The 22,260-nt window shown below is 38.7% G+C and overlaps 1 protein-coding gene across 11 annotated transcripts in view; it reads left to right on the forward strand.

Moving 5' to 3' along the window:
• The window catches only part of LOC148853214 (mediator of RNA polymerase II transcription subunit 9-like), a 46,735-nt gene extending 25,966 nt beyond the window's left edge, over positions 1 to 20,769 (forward strand). For 5 of the 11 annotated variants that reach the window (XM_088944047.1, XM_088944046.1, XM_088944050.1 and 2 more), the window contains 5 exons: positions 18,357 to 18,635; positions 19,832 to 19,894; positions 20,014 to 20,094; positions 20,365 to 20,423; positions 20,523 to 20,769. In XM_088944047.1, coding sequence (XP_088800173.1) covers positions 18,420 to 18,635; positions 19,832 to 19,894; positions 20,014 to 20,094; positions 20,365 to 20,423; positions 20,523 to 20,580 — 477 coding nt within the window. In that variant the 5' untranslated portion in view covers positions 18,357 to 18,419 and the 3' untranslated portion in view covers positions 20,581 to 20,769. Of the gene's footprint in view, positions 1 to 18,356; positions 18,636 to 19,831; positions 19,895 to 20,013; positions 20,095 to 20,364; positions 20,424 to 20,506 lie in introns of all 11 variants that reach the window. The other 6 variants (XM_088944051.1, XM_088944054.1, XM_088944053.1 and 3 more) reach the window with 3 other exon arrangements.
• The last annotated feature ends 1,491 nt before the right edge of the window (positions 20,770 to 22,260 follow it).

A 22,260-nucleotide genomic window follows, 5' to 3' on the forward strand; every position in this document is an offset into this window, starting at 1 on the left:
AGTCAGTTTATTTGGACCCCACAAGACTTGATCACAGAGTTTGGACTCCCTTGCCTGAAGGTACCTTTACTTGTGCTTCTTTTCTAGAATCCCTATGTTCCAGCCCCAACCCTTGAGTTTTTCCTTTTAAAGAAGTTTGGGTAAGCCCTATTCCCCCAAAATTGCTGTATTCTGTTGGGAAGTTTACTATGGGAAAATCAATACATTGGAAAGCATGCAAAAAAAGAGACCTCTTTGTCTTTCTCCAAACTGGTGTTTCTTGTGTAAGGTCCGTAATGAGGACTGTTTCCATTTATTGATATCTTGTTCCCTTGCTGCAGGCCTGTAGTTTTATAGAGCTGGAGCTTTAGTTTATTCGGTTTTATATGGGTTCAGTCATCAGATGTAACTTTGCTATTTAATCCATCTATTTTTTGGGTGGCATGAGAAGAGGTAAAGCCATGTGGAAATGTCTCAAGGCAGCTGCTTTATGGAATATGGACTATTTGGGAGGAAAGGAATGCTAGGATATTCCTAGAGAAGGAAAGAAGCTTGGCTGAAGTGAAGGACTGTATTTTGACAAGAGTAATCCATTGGCTGAAGACCTTGGGTATGTTTGTTGATTTCTCATTTGATTACTTTTAGAGGGGTCAGCAGTGGCTAACCTCCATTAAGAAGAATAGAAGTGTGATAGAATGGCAACATCCTCCGGAAGGTGTCAAATTAAACTTTGATAGGAGCAACCAAGTTTAACCTGGGCCTCAGGTATGGGGGTGTGCTGAGGAATAAGGACAGCAACATATTTCCTTCTTCTAGGGACCAGTGGGAGATTCTACAAGGGCAGAAGTACTAACTTCTGTACAAGGGATTCAGATTGTCAACCAGCTTGGGGTGGAACATCTGCTGATAGAAGGGGATTCTTAAGTGGTAATAGGCTGGCTCTCTAACACTGATGCTGTCATTTGGGAATACAGAGACCTCCTCAAAAGGGAGAAGTGACTAACTAATAATATGAGAGTTGATGTTAAATGGGTGAACAGGTTGGCAAATACTATGGCTGATTCTTTGGCCAAACTTGGGGTTTTCAGGCAAGATCTTTTTTTTTGTGCTACCTTGTAATTTGTTCTAGTGAATAGGAAAGCTGTACTTTTTTATCCTTTGAGATTAATAAAATTCTTTCAATTATCAAAAAAAAGAGAAAGATGTAGGGAAAACTATAGCCGTATCAAGAGGAAGCTGGAAGAATAAGATGGATGTCCAAGAAAGAAGAATTGGACCAAGATGCTTGTAGCTAAAGTGAAGCAAGAGGTTCAGGATTGGAAGAAACGGATCCCCTCCCAGCCCACACACAGGGAGGAAGCATCAACGTGGTGGGAGCACCGGGCCAATACCAATCGGACATGCTGATCGAAAAATTTGAACAGAGTCCAAAGCTCCAACACAAGGAGGAAATTCATCAACAAGGAAGTTGACAATTAGAACTTTGGTGGAAGTATTCAAGAGACCCTTGAAACCCTATTGACTTGAGCGCACCAATATAGAATTCACACCAGAAGACATGCTGGCGACAAACCCTCATCACAACCAACCCCTGTACATCACAACGAGGGTGGGGGGCTTCGAGATGCGAAGATCCATGGCCGACCCTGGCAACTCCGTCAACCTCATTTCCATCCATACTCTGAAATTAATGGATGTGTAGCGGGAGATAGGGAAAGGCCTGCCCATGGAGGTGACTGATTTCAATGGAAACACATCTATAACAAAGGGATCCATCGAGTTGCAGGTATCAATCGAGCCATTCTCCGCCATGTAAGAGTTCCAAATCATTTCCGGAAAAACCGCGTACTACACCCTGCTGGGCGGCCACTCATACATAGTTTAGCCCTCATACCTTCGACATACCATCAGTGCATCAAGGCCAAGCATAAGGGACGTGTGGTTAGGATTCCAGCAACTAGGGTCCCCTTTGACTAGTCCGAAGCTCACCTGCAAGACGCAATCTACTACATCGAGCTGGCCGACGAAGGCAAGACAAGAGTAGCTAGAGTGGAAGGAGTGCAACTGCTGAGCTCTATGAACGACCCTTTGATCGCACCGGAAAAGAAGAAAAGAACAAGGTGCGTACAGGTGACCGGTGACGATGGGAAAAGCTACTACACCATTGTCATGGATTATGAGGATGATGAATCGCTAGCAGCTAAAAAGGCCATCTCAGAGGTATGACTCTCTATTTAGTTGTAGAGTATGTCTTTTAATAAATGAAATGAGATCCAAGTATAATTACTGTTTGTCATCACCAGGGTATACTCCCCATATGTACTTGAAACAATACTCAAACTATGCATGCTCATACTTTTCTTTCTAAGAGCATGCTTCTCACATGGAATGAATGTTGCATTTCTCTTTAACAAAAACATGCTTGCGAACTATGTTTCAACCAGAATTATTTCACTAAACTACCCCTGCAGAAGGACATCGCAATGATTTCATCGCACGAGAACACCCCAAGGACTGAACAAACATCGCCCATGCCAAAGGCATAACATTATAAAAAAAGAGGCGAAAGAAGATATCAACCAACGAAACTAAGGAACACTAAAATTCACTTGCATAACAAGAGCAAAATGAGGAGACTGTAGAATACTACGATGAGATCTAGACACCTAAACACGAGGGATTCCATCGACGCAATGGAGGAACCTTTGGAGGAAATCAACATGGCCACGGAAGGGGAAGAGAAAAGGCCATTGTACATATCAACCAAACTAAGAGCTAAGGATAGAGAAAATTTGATCGCACTCCTGAGAGGTAAACACTAAAAGCTCGTTTAAGAGAAACTAACCCGCATGCATTTGCACAGAGTTTCAAGATGTTTTTGCCTGGTCGTATGATCAAATGCCAGGACTGGACTTGGACCTGGTCATACGATCAGATGTCAGACACACCCTATGTATAGATCCTGTTGGAATAATGTTAGAATAACTTAGTTGCAGTTGTTAGGGCCTGTTTGTCTAATTAAAGTTTTTTTTTATTTTGTTTTTTATTTCTTTTATGTCTGTTATTGTACTCAGGGGCACAAGGGTCTTTTCCCTTGTTATTTCTGTCGCCCTATATATATTAAATAAACACTGGCGCCGCCAGTATTGTTGCATTGCAAACTCTATCTTTTCTTTTCTCTTCTCTTCTCTTCTCTTCTCTTCTCTCCTCTTCCACCTATCTCTGGCCGGCTACACTGCCAAGATGGTATCAGAGCAGGAATACTGATTAAAAGAGAGCAGACCGATCAACCCTACTGTCAAGAGAAGATCGATCAACCCTACTGATTAGTGGAACAGGCTAGCAGAAAGGAAATCTGGTTCTGGACTACAGAATAGCTACGACTGGTACAATTCTTCCTCTATTTTTCTCCTCTTTACTCTCCTTGATCATGGGCCGAGTGAAAACCCTATGAATCTGGGGCGACTGAATGCTATCGAACCTGTGTAACCCTAGTTGTCTTGGATGGTGTGATCCTGTTGATGTGTTAAGACAACTGTAGGTCAATGCTGACCTGTCTTCTCAATGGTTTGAGTTGACTATAAGCAAGAAGGATCTCTCTTGCTGATTAGTGGCTGTTAGCCATTCTAGAATTCTGATAGGCAGGTCTGAAACTGCCGATTATTACCTCGGTTTTGTCCAGAATTTGGTACGGTTTGTGCACAATCTGGTTGGTAAACCCTAGTGTGTGGGTGGAGCATTGCTTTGTGGAGTAAGGAGGGGTCCTAAATCCGGTGTGTGGGACTGAGTAACTGCTTGACCATGTCGACTGAGAATTCTGCTACTTCAGAAATCTCAGGGAGCCACAATGGAGTGAGTGGGGGAATGGATATGAGCTTTCCCATGGCTGTCATTCCCTTTGATGGTCTGAATTACCTTGAGTGGTCTAGGGGGATAAAACTCTACATCACTGCTAGGGGGCGAATAGGATACATCAATGGGAGAGTAAAGGAACCGAAGTATGGAAGTGCTGAGCATGATAGGTGGGACCAAGAGAACGGTATGGTGATGTCTTGGCTCTTGGTTTCAATGCTGCCACAAGTAAGACCTTTATGTGGGTTGAAACTGCTTGTGAGATATGGGAACAAGCGAAGTCCACTTATTTAGAACAGAGACACTATGCCAAGATATATCAACTACAAGCAGAATCTTCTACTTGCAAGCAGGGGGAGAGGAGTCTCTCGATGTACTATTCTGATTTGACATCAATATGGAAAGAACTTGATCACTATCAGAATGTGATTTGGAAGTGTGGTGAAGATGCAAAAGCCTATAAGTCACTTGTATCACAACAACGTGTGTTTTCCTTTCTCCTAGGGCTGAATCAGTCATATGAGTCCATCAGGGTACGGATCTTGGGTAGTAAAGACTTGCCATCAGTCCAGGAGGTGTATGCTTTGGTGCAGTCATAAGAAAGCAGAAGAAGTGTGATAAATGGTGTAGAAGGGGAGTCAGTTGCCCTAGCGGTCCGGGGAAATTCAGATTCAAATGTCGGAGGTGGTTTTAAAAGGGGTGACACTCAGAAAAAAATAGAAGATAAAAGCAAGCTTTGGTGCACTCACTGCCAGAAGACACGACACACTAAAGATACATGCTGGGATCTCCATGGAAAACTTAAATGGGCACAGGATTTAGGTAAGAAGTCAGCACCGGATCAGGGCAAGAAACCAGGCCAGCAGAATCAAAGAAGGTATAACTCAGCTAATCTGGCATCGACAGAGACTAGTCCTTCCGTAACTCAGGAGAGACATCCCGGTTCCGACCCTAAGGAAGATATTATCAATTCCTTCCGTGAACATTTGGAATTGTATGGTAGGACTCTCCGCCAGGTATAACACTTGGCCTTATTCTACCAAATGTCCTGCATGTTTCGAAATTACCTATTAATTTGTTGTCCATTAGTAGTATTACTCATTCTTTGAACTGCTCAGTCACATTTTTTCCGTCTTTATGTGTGTTTCAGGATTTGACCTCGGGGAAGACGATTGGTAGAGGAAGCATGGTGGATGGTCTCTACGTGTTGGAGAATAATGCTGGTCTAGTGGCGACTGAGTCCACAAGTTCGGCGAGTGAGATTCAGGCCTATTTATGGCATAGTCGTTTAGGTCATCTTTTTTTTGAGTTGTTAAAAGTTATGTTCCCAAAGATTTTTGAGTCATTGTCAGTGAGTCAATTACAGTGTCAAACTTGTCAGTTGAGTAAGCATTGTAGAAACTCTTTACCTTTAAGAAATAAAAGATCTGAATTTCCATTTCATATTGTTTATTCTGATGTTTGGGGTTCTGTTACTCTACCTACTGCGGCTGGCTATAAGTATTTTGTTACGTTGATTGATGATTATTCTCGATACACTTGGGTTTATCCTATGCGATCTCGAGATGAAGTGCCACAAATTGTGAAAGATTTCCAACGCATGGTGTTCACTCAGTTCCAAACGGAAATTCATATTTTCCAGTCGGACAATGCAAAGGAATATCTCCATAGTGATCTCACGAAGTTCTTTGCTTCGAGTGGGTCACTTCAGCGAAGCTCTTGTGCCAGGACACCCCAACAAAATGGTGTGGCTGAACGAAAAAATCGTCATCTACTCGAAGTTGCTCGTGGCTTGCTGATTCGTATGAATGTGCCGAAACAGTTCTGGATGGATGCAGTATTGTGTGCGACATATATCATCAATCGCATGCCCTCTCGGCTACTAGAGTATAAGGCCCCACATCAGCTCCTGTTCCCTACAGCCCCGCTGTCCACCATTCCGAAACAGTTCTGGATGGATGCAGTATTGTGTGCGACATATATCATCAATCGCATGCCCTCTCGGCTACTAGAGTATAAGGCCTCACATCAGATCCTGTTCCCTATAGCCCTGCTGTCCACCATTCTGATGCGTGTCTTTGGGTGTCGTTGTTTTGTCCACAACCTATCACCTACTCGTGGTAAACTTGACCATCGGGCTATTCCTTGCGTTTTTCTTGGTTACCCCTCATCTCAAAAGGGGTATCGTTGCTATGATCCCATTGCCCGTAAGTACTATGTTTCCATTGATGTCTCATTCTTTGAGAGTCAACCGTTTTCTCGGTTTCTCCTCAGGGGGAGAGTAGGGTTGAGGAGAAACATGCGATGACTCAGATTCAACTACCTCTTTTACCCGATCCTCCTCCGTTCCGGGTTTTCCATCGTCGTCATAAGAGCCAGTAGAGTTCAAGAGCCGTGGAGCCGGACACTATGCAACCAACATCATCGGATTCACCCGAGGCAAATCCGTCTCATCAGCCAGGTACACTTGCTCCCATTGCTCCTTTAAATGTTGATTCACATGTCTCCAATGATCTTAATATTCCTATTGCTAAGAGAAAGGGTGTTAGATCTTGTACCACTAATCATCCTATCTCTAACTTTGTGTCCTATGAGCATGTTTCACCCTCGTACTGTGCCTTCCTCTTCTCTGTGGACATCCGTAAGACCGTGGCAGAAGCTTTGTCTAAACCTGAATGGACAGATGCAATGCAGGAAGAAATTGATGCCTTACATAAAAATGGTACGTGGGAGCTGGTAGATCTTCCTGAGGGGAAGGAACCAGTGGGGTGCAAGTGGGTGTTCACAGTGAAACACAAAGCTGATGGAACTATTGAAAGGTACAAGGCTAGATTGGTAGCAAGAGGCTTCACACAGGTATATGGAGTGGACTATGCAGAGACTTTTGCCCCTGTAGCGAAGATGAACTCCATCCGGATTCTCCTTTCCTTGGCAGCAAATCTTGACTGGGATCTTCACCAATTGGACATCAAGAATGCCTTCTTGAATGGTGACTTGGAAGAGGAGGTGTACATGACCCAACCCCCAGGGTTTTGTGCCAGAGGCAGTGAACAAAAGGTGTGCAGGTTGAAAAAGTCCCTATATGGATTGAAACAATCACCTCGGGCTTGGTTTAGTAAGTTCCATGTAGCAGTCCAACAAATGGATTCAAACAATGCCAATCAGATCATACCTTGTTTGTAAAAAGAGGTGTAGGTAAAATTGCAGCTCTTATTGTGTATGTGGATGACATAGTGATCACAGGAGATTGGGAGGCTGAAATCCAGAGACTAAAAAAATTCTTAGCCACTAAATTTGAGGTGAAGGATCTAGGCTCCTTACGATACTTCATTGGAATTGAAGTTTCCCAACGGAAGTACGTACTAGATCTACTAGAAGATACAGGCAAGTTGGGGGTAAAACCATCTGATTCACCTATTGAACCTAATCACCATCTGGGAGACAGTCAGGGAGAGTTTTTGAAAGATGTAAAGATGTTCTAGAGACTTGTGGGGAGACTTCTGTATTTGTCTATGACCAGGCCTGATATTGCCTATGCAGTGGGTGTCCTTAGTCAATTCATGCACAGCCCGATGACAACTCACTTTGAAGCTACAGAGAGGATCTTGAGATATCTCAAGAAGTTTCCTGGGGCTGGTTTGTTCCAGAAACACAATCACTTAAAAGTGGAAGTATGTACTGATGCAGATTGGGTAGGAGCAGCCAATGACCGAAAGTCCACCAGTGGTTATTGTGCCTTTGTAGGAGGAAACCTTGTCACATGGAGAAGCAAAAAACAAAGTGTGGTGGCTAGATCCAGTGCTGAAGCAGAATATAGAGCGATGGCTCATGGGGTTGCGGAAATCATGTGGATAAGAAATCTGTTAGGTGAACTGGGTTTTGCAGTAAACAATCCTATTTCACTCTATTGTGACAATAAAGCAGCCATCAATATTGCTGCTAATCCAGTTTTGCATGATAGGACGAAACACATTGAAGTGGACAAACGTTTTATCAGAGAGAAATTTGAAAGTGGAGAAGTGTGCACACCATATGTCAACTCGGAAGAGCAACTTGCAGATATTTTCACCAAAGGTTTTCATCATGTGCGGCACAAAGATTTGTGTGACAAGTTGGGCATGATTGACATCTATGCTCAAACTTGAGGGGGAGTGTTGGAATAGTGTTAGAATAACTTAGTTGCAGTTGTTAGGGCCTGTTTGTCTAATTAAAGTTTTTTTTTATTTCGTTTTTTATTTCTGTTATGTCTGTTATTGTACTCAGGGGCACAAGGGTCTTTTCCCTTGTTATTTCTGTCACCCTATATATATTAAATAAACACTAGCGCCGCCAGTACTGTTGCATTGTAAACTCTCTCTTTTCTTTTCTCTTCTCTTCTCTTCTCTTCTCTCCTCTTCCACCTATCTCTGGCCGGCTACACTGCCAAGAGATCCCAAGGTTAAGCCTGTAAAGAAACCCAGAGGATTTTTAACCCGAAGGTAACCTTGAAGATGAAAGAAGAAGTTGAGTGACTCCTTAAGGTTGGGTTTATCAAGCCCTTAGCACACCCTCGGTGGCTAGCAAATATAGTACCAATAAAGAAGAAGAACGAACAACTTAGGTTTGTACTCTAAAGTATAGCTACCTTACCTTAGCGCACGAATGAAAACTGACCTCTCCCAACCCTACCACAAGTGTTATGTCAACTTTAGGGACCTGAACAAAGCTTGCCCCAAGGACGGATTCCCCTTGTCGAACATGGAGGTACTAATAGACTCAACAACGGGGAATCAACTCTTCTCTTTCCTAGATGCCTGTTGTGGGTACAATCAGATCTTTATGGACCCCGTAAATGCACCTCACACGGCCTTCAGTACACCCATAGGGAACTTCTATTACAAGATGATGCCCTTTGGTCTAAAGAACGCTGGGGCCACCTATTAAAAAGCGATGACAAGTGTCTTCCACGATATGATGAATAAGGAGATCGAATGCTATGCAGATGACATAGTGGTTAAGGTAAAAAGGCAGGAGGACCACCCCAGGATATTAAGAAAGGTGTTTGATCGGTTTAGGATCTTCAACCTAAGACTAAACCCCCTGAAGTGCGCATTTGGAGTGCAGTCTGGAAAGTTTTTGGGATACAGGGTAGACCAAGCCGGGATCCATCGAGATGAAAGCAAAGTGAGAGCAGTCCTAGACCTCCCACCACCGGGTGATGAACGCCAGGTAAAAACCTTCCTAGGGAAAGTATCCTACCTTAGAAGATTCATCCCCGGCCTTGCGCATGCAGTTGCGCCACTGATAAAATTAGTAAAGAAGTCAGTAGGATTCAAGTGGACGGAAGAGCATTAGAAAGCTTTCGAGCAACTAAAAAGGACCCTAGCTAAGGCTCTGACCATGTCACCACCCAGGAATGGCAGAGTTCAGAGTCTATATCGCATCGAGCCCGTACGCAATAGGATGCTTGCTAGCACAAGAGGACGACGAAGGAGTCGAGTGCCCAATATACTACGCCAATCGAACCTTGAAGCCAGCCGAGAAGAACTACTCGCACATGGAGCAACAATGCCTAGCCTTAGTGTTCGCTACACAGAAGTTTAGACATTACATCCTAGGTCAAAAGGTCAAGCTAATCGCACGTAGCGACCTGATAAGGTTCTTCATGGACAAACCCCCTCTTTTTGGGAGATTGGTTAAGTGGACGATGCAGCTCAGTGAATACACAATAGAGTACAATCAACCCCGAGCCATCAAGTGTCAAGCAGCAATGGACTTTTTGGCCGCCTTCCCCACCACCAATGATTGCCCCATATCAGAAGATGTTCCGGGAGAGCTTTCAATGATCACACTAGCCGAAGAAGGCGAATGGGTTCTAACTTTTGACAGAAGCAGCACCAAGACTTCGGTTGGTGCTAGGGTCACTTTAATGTCACCTATCGGAAACACAACCACCTATCATTCAAACTCCAGTTCTCTTGTTCACACAACATAGTTGAGTATGAGGCCTTGGTCTTGGGACTGACGGTAGCAAGAGACTCGGGAGCCAAAAAGTCAAAGTGACAGGAGACTCCAAATTGGTTATAGGTCAACTGGACGACAACACCACTGTAAAAGAACTAACAATCCTACCCTACAGGACCCTGATACAGACGCTGACCTGAGATTTAGAAGTATCCTTCGAACACCAAAACAGAGCCAAAAAGAAGATTCGTCGGTGTGCTAGCGATCCTTGGGTAAAAAATTCAACCCAATCAAAACCCAATCAGCATCACCATCCAAACCCTCTATGAACCCTCAATTGAGAGACTGGGACATTGGGTAGTAAAAGCAAACAAGATTATGGTGGATGATTGGAGGTATAATATAATCCAGAAGCTAAATAACCCAGGGTTGGCTGTGCAAGACAACAAGGTGATCTTGAAGTTCCAATTGGTAAACGGGGTGTTATACCACCGACTAGCAGACGGGGTAAGAACAGGGTGTTTGGGGAGGAAGGAGGCAGAGTTTGTCCTGAACGAAACTCATGCAATGCATTGCGGAAATAGGGCCAACACCTTGTACCGAAGGCGGAAGAGATTAGGGTATTACTAGACCTCGATGAAGTCAGATGCAACCAGGGTACAAAACGAATGTGAGAAGTGTGTCTGAGATGTTGATGGCAGGGAATAGACCTGTTCATGGGACGGGTAGCCTGACGGCCCGGACCACACCCTTGTCGGGCTTGGACATGTAATTAGGATCGCGGGCTTGACCTTGAGCCCAAAACAGAAAGCCCGACTGTGTTTTGGGCTAGGCTCGGGATTTGTCAAAAAAGCCCAGCCCGACTCAACATTATATATTTTATAAAATATATAATATGTATTTTATATAATATAAAATATATAATATGTACATTTTTTATTTTTTCTTGATAATTTCTCTCTCTCTCTCTTTCTCTCTCTCTCTCTCTCTATTCAGCCGCTTCAGCAATAGCAGTTGCATGAGCTAGACTTCGGGCTCAGGCCCAAGTTGTAGGCTCGATGGTCGGGCCGGGCTCGGTCTCAGGCCTTAGAAAAATCTGTTAATGCAGAGTGAAAGCCCAGCCCGACCCATGAACAAGTCTAGTAGGGAATGCCTTGTGGTAAGGGAGGCAGACTGGAGAAGCATGTATGTTAGTTATCTGGAGAACAGCGTTTTGCCACTAGACCCTACGATGAGGCGAAAGCTTTTGTCGAAGGCCAGGAGGTTTTACATACACGAATGAATACTTTATAGGAAATCTCACACCGGGAAGCCCTTGCGGTGTTTAGTAGGCAAAGAGATAGAGGAAGCGCTAGAGGTTGCCCATAATTCTGAACCCGCCCCACATCAAGGACAGACGACCTGTCACAAAGGAAGAAACGCTAGCCCTTTGTTATGCTACATTTATAGCCTCTTCTTGGTGTGGTTAAATTATAAATTTCTTTAGTCACCCATTAAGAAACCATAGAATGATGCTTTTTAAGTACATATTAATTATAATCTTCCATTAACATAAACAATGGGAGGTCAGTAATTTAGTTTAATGTTTCAGAAGTGAGATGCACGGTTTGCAGAAGCCTATTTCTCTGAGAGGATCACCAATGGCAATTCAGCATCTACTAACTTTACTTGCTTAAACATTTGTTTTGTTGAAGTTTTAGGAGTTATGTGAATAATTGTGGGTGTTTGATGGTGTTGGGTATTTTTGCCTTGTTTGGGTGTCAAATTGTGGTTCTGTTTAGTGTGTACTGTGTAGCCGTTGTTCATTTGGTGGTGGGGCTGCAATGCTCATATTACTACCTTTATATTCCTTTCACCTTTCATCTTTTATTACCAAAAAAAAAAAATCTTGGGGATATATCATTGTCCTATCTTGGCATTTGAAAAATTAAGATATACTAGCGGGGACCCGTGCAATGCACGGGATTTATTAAGTGAAAGATAAAATAATAGAAAGGGTCATTTACTAAAGTACCTTTATAGTTTCATGGATTTACTAAAATCTACCCTATAACTAGCATTTTACTAAAACACTACTTATAATTTGCAATGAATTTAATCAATCTTCCATTAGACGATAGTGGAAAATGACAGTGTTGACCCTAATGTTCATTTAAATAAATTTAATCAAAAGAAAACAGAAATAAAAATACCATTTTTGCCCTTAATAAGACATGGGCAACTACTCTATTGGCTACATTTGGCCAATTTTGTTTTCTATATAAAAAAAATGTTAAGGGTATTTTTGGAATAAAAAATCATGGGCTTAATGGCAAAACAAACACTCCTTAATGAAAGGTTGATTAAGTAAATAAGTTGTAAATTATATGAGATGTTTTATTAAAATGAAAATTATATGGTAGGTTTAAGTAAATATGTAAAGGTATAAGGTGTTCTAGTAAATGACCCTAATAAAAACACAAAAGTGTATACAATTGTTTTATATTTTCAACTTTTTAAATAATTAATAATTATTTATATTTTATATACTACTTTTAATAATTCTTTTATAATACAAAAATAACAATAATTAATTTTAGTTAGGTTTATTTGTCAAACTTATGAATCAACCAACCTGATCAACTCGACCCGAGTTGGTCAGTTTTCTAGTATTTTATGTCGGCTTTGGTTAAAAAATTCCCAATTCGACCAAAATCAAATGACGTAACCATGGACATATATTAATATTTTATATTTTAAATATAATTTTTAATATGAAAACGTGAGAAATTTCCCATATTTCTTTGTCTAAAATGTTTTATTTCATAAATCTAATTTTAAAATTTATTGTTAATAATTGCATTGTAATTGTTAAAATCAAAATTAATTTTTAAGTTGAAATCTTTTGAACCAACTGACCTTTTGTGAAAATCGACCCAAACCGGTACAACTTGAGTGGGCCTGTTTTCACATAAAGCTCAGTCGGTTTCAGTTGACCAACTCCCCAACCAGACCAGGTCAATTTGGTTGGCCAAATAGCCTATGGCTGGACCGAATCAACTCATGAACACATAATTTTAGATAAATTAATAGTCTTATTTCCGATAAATAACAATAGTTTAATCTCCAATAATTATTGAAAATTTATAGAAAAAATACACAATTGTTGAAAATATATTGATAATAAAAAAATACAATAATTATAATAATATACAATAAGTACTTAAAATATATTAACTTAGTCAATAAATAGTATAATCTCAAATAATAGTTTAATCTCTAATAAATATTAACTAATCAATAAGTTATAACAAAAATACAATAAGTACAATAAATTAAATTTAAAAAATTCAATAATAGTAGTTTAATCTCCAATAATTATTTTAAGTTTTCTATTAAATAACCAAACAAAATAATTTATACATAATCATTGAAAATACATTTATCACAAAAAACATTAAATAATTACTGAAATACAATAAATATTAATTTTAGTATGTATAATTATATAATAAATATAGATTATTTTCTCGAATTATATAATGAATTAAATTTATTATTAATAAATTTTAATTTTTTTGAAAGTTATTTTCTCGAATTTATACTTGATATAAGTGAAATTATTTATTTACAATAGTATGGAAAAATATTAAATGATTATTATTATTTTCAATATTATATTACAATTATTTTTATACTTTTTAGATTTTTTTAAATTTATTGCATAATTTCTTTATTTTAACTTTTTAAAATCTAGTTATGTTAATCATTTTGTTATTTAAATACTTAAATAATATGTAAAATATTTAAATTTTAAAATATTAATTATTTGCTGAATTTAGTTATCCATAAAATCATAATTTATACTTTTATCACATAATTTCATTATTAATTTTGTAATATAATAAATTATTATTAATTTCAATATTATGTTATAATTGTTTTTCTATTTTGAAGAGGTTTTTTAAATTTATTACTTAATTCCGTTTTTTTAACCATTTAAAATCTAGTTATGAAAAATATTTAAATAATCTATAAAATATTTAAATTTTTTTGTTATTTGAATTTTATTTATTTAAAGCTTTTACATATTATTAAATATTTGAAAAACATTTAAATTTATAATCCATGAAAATATAATTTAAATTGTTGGTACATAATTGTGATATATTTTGTTAAAATATAAAATTATTGTTTGTGTTTTTAATAAATATTTTAAAGTTGTTTATAATTTTGTTAGAGTATCTAAATAATTCTTAAATTTTTTAATCCAAACTTTCTTTTGATAGATATAGATAAAAAGTAGGGAAGCAGATAAATATGAATTGGAGATAATTACTAATGTGTATGGTCCTAATGATCGAAGTCTGCAGGAGGAGTTTTGGGAGGTGCTGGCCATGGCGAGGGGAAGTTTCTCTTATCCTTGGGTTATTGGTCGTGATTTTAATGTCACTTTGTCTGCAGTGGAGAGAAGCTCTAGAGGGAGAAGATCTAGGGATATGGTTCAGTTTGCTGGTTTCATTAACAGATTTGAACTCCAAGACTTACCCTTCACGGTAGTCGGTTTATTTGGACCAACAACCAAGATATCCCCACTCTTGTGAGGCTGGACATGTTTCTAGTTACTTCTAATTGGGAAGATCTCTTTCCAGAGTTCAAGCAGATTGCCCTTGGTTTGAGGATGTCACTCTTGTTCCTCATTTGAAGTCTATTTGGGATGATTTGCAGGTAGTGGGTACAGGTTCTTTCATTCTAGCAAAAAAATTGGGGGCCATCAAAGCAAGATTAAAGATTTGGAAATTGGAGAAAAATATGAGTTTAGGTACTGAAAAGAAAGCTCTCCTGAGTACCATAAAGGAAATTGATTCAGCTAAAGAATCGGGTCCTATTTCTGAGGAGCATAGACTAAAAAGATCTCAAGCAGAGATGAAGTTTGATAAATTGGCAGTGTCGGAAGAAATCAAATAGAGGCAAAGAGTTAAAGTGGCTTGGATGAAAGAGGGGGATAGGAATACACACTTTTTTCACAAATTGCTAAATGCAAGAGCTAGAGCCTTTGTATTAACCAGGCTGGAGGGAGAGGGCTAGGTGGGTGTCTCTGAGATAGATATGAAGTTAGCGGCTACCAACTTTTATAAAAAGTTGTACAAGGAGTCTTGGTTCTTTAGACCTTTTCCTATGTCCCTTTCTTTTAATTAGTTGAGTGATGTGCAGTCATCTTTTATTGAAAGATCCTTCACGGAGGAGGAAATAAAAGCAACAATCAAGTTGTTGGCTGATGAGAAGTCTCCGGGGCCTAATGGTCTTACAAATCTTTTCTATACTAAATGTTGGGATGTGGTGAGACAGGACATCTTGAATGTTTTCCAAGACTTCTTTGAGAGGGGTTCTTTGCAGAGGAGTCTGAATGCTACCTTTATAACCCTCATTCCAAAGATTGAAGGTGCAGTGAATATTAAGGACTTCAGGCCGATTAGTCTTCTGCATAGCTTCTACAAAGTCTTAGATAAAGTTCTTGATGAGAGAATGAAAGGAGTTCTTGGTAGTGTTATCTCAAATAACCAAAGTGCCTTTGTTCCGGGTAGGTAGATGTTGGACTTTTGTACTCATTGCCAATGAACTCATTCATTCCGGGAAAAAAGAAGGTTCCCCCGGGCTGATTTGCAAACTTGATATTGAAAAGGCCTGTGATCATGTCAACTGGAGGTTGTTACATCAGATGAATTTTGGGTAGAAATGGAGGAATTGTGTTAAAGTTTGTATCACCTCTCCAAAGTTCTCTGTTTTGGTTAATGGACAGTCCGCAGGCTTCTTTGATAGTTCCAGGGATCTTAGATAGGGTGACCCCTTGTCTCCTCTACTCTTTTTATATGTGTAATGGAGATCCTCACTTTATTCTGTAAGAAGGCTGCAGCTTCGCATGAGTGGGAAGGTTTTGCAATTGCTTCGGGGGGAGAGAAGGTGAATATTCTCCAATTTGCAGATGATGCGTTATGCTTTGTGGATGCCTCTCCCTCATAGGTGGAGTTAATCCTTGGGATCTTATCTTGGTTTGAAGTGATTACTGGTCTAAAAGTTAATTGGAACAAGAGCCAAATTATCTCAGTGGGCCAGGTTTCCAACTTAGCAGATTGTGCTGGTATTTTGGCTTGTCAGAGTGAGTCCCTTCTAGTCAAATACTTGGGGCTCCCTTTGGGGGTGATTGGTGGTTCTTCTGCAATTTGGGGCCCGGTAATTGAGAGAATGGAAAGAAAGCTAACCTCTTGGAAGGCAAAATACCTTTCTTTTTGGGGTAGGGTGATTCTGATTAAGAGTTCTAATTAAGAGTACTCTCTCCAATTTACCCACCTATTTCCTGTCTCTATTCTCTATTCCAAACATTGTTGCAAATCATCTTATAAAGCTTCAAAGGAGTTTTCTTTGGAGAGGTTGGGAGGAGAAAAAGTGCATTTGGTGAGTTGGGAGCAAGTTTGCCTACCCAAAGTTGAAGGGGGGTTAGGCATAAGGAAGTTGAAAATTTTTAATTCTGCTCTCCTCTGCAAGTGGATTTGGAGATTTGCAGCAGAAAATGATGCCTGGTGGAGATCTCTCATTGCTAGCAAATATGGTGTGGATTGGGGTAATTGGAAAATGAGGGACCCTCTGTCCAATTGGGGCAACTCTTTGTTGAAAGGGATAATGAAGAAGTTTCAGCTCTGGTTGCTGGGGTCTCAATTAAAGTTGGCAATGGTAGCAGGACCAAATTCTGGAAGGACCCTTGGTGCTCAGATGAACCCCTTGCTGATTCCTTCCCTCCTCTTCCAGTGTGCTTCGGATCAAGGCTTCAGTTGCAGAATGCTATAGTGTTTCTGGTGGTTTAGTTTTTTGGTCTCCTTCATTTAGAAGGAACCTTTTTGATTGGGAGGTGGATGAGGTTTTGAATTTGTTGACCTGTCTTCAGAACCATGAGTTGGATTACAGTTTGGAGGATAAGTGGCAGTGGAAGTGGAACTCAGATGGTGTGTTCTCTGTCAAGTCTCTGGCTTCTAACCTCTGTTGTAGGGGTATTCCTGATTTCCCTGACCGTCAAGTGTGGAATCCCATCAGCCCAACTAAAGCTAACTTCCTAGTTTGGACTATGGCTCTTAATAAATGTCTTACTAGAGCTAACCTAGTGAGAAGGGGCATTCGGATTTTGGACCTGTCTTGCAGTTTGTGTGGGAGTAGTTCTGAATCCACTGACCATTGTGCATCCGCTGCCCGTTTTTCTACGCAGCTGTGGAGCCATTTCCTCAGCTCCATGAATTTAAGTTGGGTGATGCCGAGGTCGGTTAAGGAGCTGATGTGTTGCTGGAAGCTCATGGGTTTGAGCAAGAAAAAGAAGGCTGTTTGGAAGATGATTCTAATTGCTGTATTGTGGTCCATCTAGTCTGAGAGGAATAGAAGGATTTTCTGTAACAAGACTTTAAGTTCGGAAGAGCTAATTCAGAAAACAGTGGGCAAACTGATGTCTTGGGTGTCTGTGTCTGAGGATTTTAGAAATTGTAATGTGTCAGCTGTTTTTCTTTCTAGTTCATGGTGGAATGTGTAATTTTGCTGATTTGATCAGTCTGCCTTTTCTGGGACTGATCTCAGCCTCCTGTGTGTAATTTCTTCTCAATAAATATTACTTTACCCTTTCCAAAAAAAAAAAAAACTCTACTAAATTAGAGACAATTTTGGAGAAAGTGGGGGATAGTAGGGGAGGTAGTTTAGGAGAAATTTTAGGAGAAGAGATTATTTAGGTTCAGGGAAAGTGCATCTCATTGTTTGTTTCAAAAATGACATGGAATAAAAAAATAAAAAAATCAAAAAAAGGAGAAAATTTCTTCACTGCCTTCATTTTATTCAGTGTTAGGGGCAGCTCAGTCTTTTTTAGGTTTTAACTTTTAACTTAAAGTATATTATACTCCAATACTTTCTTTGGGCAACCTGCAATAATCTCTTCTTTCTGATGTCTTGTTTCAATAATCTTTGTTGTGCTCTTTGCTACAAAAATTCATTCATTCCAATGGTGCATAATAATGTTTCTTTTCCTTGTGCAGTTATTAAAAAATAAAAAATAAAAGGCTTCATAAAGCAATGCTTATATCTATAAATCCATTAGACTTGTTTAACTTGGTATGGTATATTGGAAACCTCATTTTAACTTGCCTTGTTAAAGTGTACAGGGCAGCAATCAACAACATTCCTCTTTTTATAGCTAAAAAGAAAAAAAAAAAAGAATATTGAGCCACAGAATTTTACAACATTTCATTTGCAATCTATCACTCTTTACAAAATTACAGAAAAACAGGGGGAAGATGGGAAGAGTGTAATGGAACTTGTTCTCCATTATAAAAAGAAGCAATTGTTTCCAGTTTTTTTAGCTCTCCTTTTTTGTTGTTCATTGGTCAACTTTTAGATGATTTCTAAGTCACAATGAAACAATGATATATTAGTGAAAATTAAAAAAATTGCCTTTATTTTCATTTTCTGTTTCCATTTTCACTCTTGCGGCACCCAAAATTTCAACATGAGATTTGACGTGCTGATCCATGCCACTACAGTCCTCTTTTATTTACGTCTTTGCACCCACTGTGTAGGTTAGCAGAAACGACTATTGATCCATTCCTAAAATAATTCAAAGGCTTCTGAAAAAGAAAATAATGGACCCCTACTCAGGAGGGAGCTGGATGATGATTCCAAGTGCCTCAAATCAGAATGCTTCATCAATAACATCAAATCAAGACCATTCTCACCTTCATCAACAATATCATCATCAGCTGCAGCAGCAGCTGCAACAGCCACAGCAGCAACAGCCACAGCGCCATCAACAACATCATCAGCACCAGTCACTGGCTTCTCATTTTCATCTCTTGCATGTACGTATGTGTGCTTGTGTTAAATTTTCTCTCAAACCAGATTCATTTTGTTTCTTCCTGGGAGTGCTATCATCAGAATAATCATTGATAATCCTCAGCATATGCTAACTGGCAATATGGTATAACTTGATTTTTGTTCTTATAAAGTGCTTGATGATATTTAATATGGTTTGGTTGGCATGTAATTGGATAAGCCCCAGACGCAATGTGGTTTTGAGCCTTGCTACTAACGGCTCTAAATCCACCTTTGAGAAGAGTGTAATATTGCTAGGTAAAGTTTGTGGTACTATGCCATGAAAGGCGAGTAATCAATACTAAAAACAAATATATCTTTGTTTTCAGTGTACTTTCTCATCTATTTTATATTGTCTATAACATAGTTGCCAAGTTAGCACCTAAGTGACAAGAAGTGACGAGGCACCCATGGAGGGTTGCCTTGCTTAATCATCTAGAAATTTTATGCATATTAATAAAATATGCATAAATTATTTATTTGATTTTTTATATTATTTATTTTTTTATGTCATTATTAATAAAATACATATTATTAAACTAAATTATTCATTTGTGGGTTTATGTGCTAGTTTTGTTTTTATAATATTCTTATTTGTCAGAGTAAAATCAACATACATGTTAGCGTATGCTGTCTTGAACCCTTTGAGACTTCAAAACCTGAACCAAGGAAGAACTGATTATCACACACACACACACAAGCAAGGAAGAACTTATCACACACACACACACACACAATGGCAAGGGAGAACTTAAAATTTTGTTTAATCAACACATTCTTAGTATGAAAACAGGGGCTCAGCCCCTATATTTTCTACATTTAATCTTCTCTTTTTCATTTTATTCTGATGAATATATTGTATATTGATTTTTCCATGTTTAATATGAATTTTATACTTTCTTTTATAAAGATTATAGATAATTACTGGGGAAAGCTGGCTTCTGGTTGCTATGGAACCAAGGGAATTACCCAAGGGTTCATGTTTTTACTTGAAAAAACCCATCACCTAGGTGCCCACCTAGACAACTAGGCAACAAGGTGCCCCCCTGTCACCTAGCCTCGCCTTGGTGCCTTGAAAACAAACTATCGTCTATAAGATAATAAGACTGATTCTTTATTTTCTTGAGCCAGTTTGATGAGAAATAAACTTTGGTTTTTCTTAATGTTTTCTTGGTAATATTAGTTGGTAGAGAATTTAGCTGAAGCTATTGAAAGTGGCACACGTGATCAGCATTCAGATGCTCTGGTAAGCATTTTCATTCCAACATTGTAAAATATTTCTTTATAATGTGGAACCGGGGTAATTTGCAATCATAGTTTTAGGACTTCATTCACTTGTTCTTCAAATTTTTTTTTTCATAATAGGTAAATGAATTAACTAGCCACTTCGAGAAATGTCAACAATTATTGAACTCAATATCAGTATCGATCAACACAAAGGCCATGGTATGTAATGACCCATCTAAATATTATTTTCTAGTTTTAGTATTGTACTATTATGTGATAAAAAATAACAATTAAATTAACTAACAATAATGGATTGTAGTTGATTTTCTTCAATTGTATTATTCTTTAAGCACCTAGGGTAGATGTGCAAAATGAAACTAGCACCTTATTGCATTTTTGAGTCTTGATCTCGTTGTAACCTGTGCCACAATTGAAAAACCCCCTGGTGAGGGGGGTGATCATGGGCAATATATTTGGTCTTGGTCATAGACAGTTGATGGACAGAAGCGTAAGATGGAGGAAAGCGAGCAACTCCTAAACCAGAGAAGGTTGGTGCTACCTTTATTGTAATATTTTATCTGCAACAGATAATATAAATGTTGGATAAAAAGTCATTGCTAATATTAAATAGTTCAATTCTTTGACAGGGATCTGATTTCCAAGTACAGAAGCTCTATTGAAGATCTGGTTAAATCAGACAGATAATGTATGTTAGCAATACTGCAAGTAGTTTTTACCACGTGTTTTAGTAAATATGCTTAGTCCATTCCAGAAAGGCACATCTTAGTTCATTTCAATGTTGTCATTTTTTATGATATATATACTGGAAAAAGAGATTCCTGTAGGCTTTTTTTCCCCATGTTGGGAACATATGGAGATACCCCTATTTCTTTACTTGCTTATTGTGCATAAAGATGCATTTTTATATAGCCTGTACTGTGTCTTGATGGCAGAGGTGGGTGCAATGTCAAATGAAATGAATACAATTGACATGTTTAAGGGGATTTCAATGGTCGCAAATTGAGAAGCTGGAGATATATTTTTGTAGGTTTCATCGTGTCATTTTTAAGCACTTGGGATAGGCGTGCAAAATGAATTTAAGCACCTTTACTCTGGGTCTTGGTTTGCTATACAAGAGTGGAGGAAAACTTGAGATAGAAGGGTACACCGATGCTGATTGGGCTGGTTTTGTATATAATAGGATGTCGGCCATAGGTTATTATACCTTTCTTGGGGGTAACTTGGTGACATGGAAGAGTAAGAAACAAATAGTGATGGCATGAAGCAGTGCAGAGGCTGAATACAGAAGCTATGACACATACAACTTGTGAACTGATGTGGTTGATGAACCTTCTACAGGAGATAGGTACTCAATTGGCACACCAATGAAGTTTTATTGTGACAACCAAGCTGTTGTCTACATTTCTTCTAATTCAGTCTTTCATGAGAGAACAAAACATATAGAAGTTGGTTATCGCTTTGTGAGAGAGAAGGTTCTTAGTGGTGTAATAAATATAATTTATGTTAACACAGGAAGCAATGGGCATATATTTATTCACTAAAGGGCTGAATCGGGCAAGAGTGGATTATATATGTAACAAGTTAGGACTATATGATATATACTGTCCAACTTAAGGGGGAGTCTTTTTTTGACTAAATAAAGGTAGAATGGTCATTTAAGTTTTATTATTATGGTGATGTGTCTTTGAGTTAGATGATGTGTCCCATACTTAAGTAGGGGCACAAGAGTCATTTGCAATGGAAAAATAGAAAGGTTCCCTGATCGACTGGAGAAAACTAATTTTTGTCTCTTGAGTTCGAACCAGATTTCTCTCATCACTCTTATTCTTTCTTTCCTCTTCTTCCTTCTTCCTTTCTTCTCTAATTAAACTGATTTTTCTCTCATCTGTCTTTCCTCTCTTTCCTCCCTATTTTTCCTTCTTCTTCCTTCTTCTTCCTTCCTTTCTTTTTTCATTGCAAATGACTCTTGTGCCCCTACTTAAGTATGGGACACATCATCTAACTCAAAGACACATCACCATACTAATAAAACTTAAATGACCATTTTACCTTTATTTAGTCGACACTAACAAATTCAAATCACATCCATCTGCATTTGAGATTAATCTGATTATAAAAAAAAAAAAAAACTAAATTTAAAAGGGTTTCAAATCAAACTTAGTCCTATTTGATTTTTGGTTTATTCAAATTTCATTTCACCATGTTTAAAATGAGAACTAAAAATTTATAAAAAAAATTAAACATTTCAACTTTTATATAAAGATAAATAATGAATTTGTTACTTACAAATTATAAATTTATAAAAGTATATATTATCTATAGGGGTGGAGCCAACGAGTTTTTATAAGGGGGGCCAAAACCTAA

Source organism: Nelumbo lutea, chromosome 5 (assembly GCF_056320005.1).
Source record: "Nelumbo lutea isolate HS-2025 chromosome 5, American lotus-T2T, whole genome shotgun sequence".
Classification (NCBI taxonomy): domain Eukaryota; kingdom Viridiplantae; phylum Streptophyta; class Magnoliopsida; order Proteales; family Nelumbonaceae; genus Nelumbo; species Nelumbo lutea.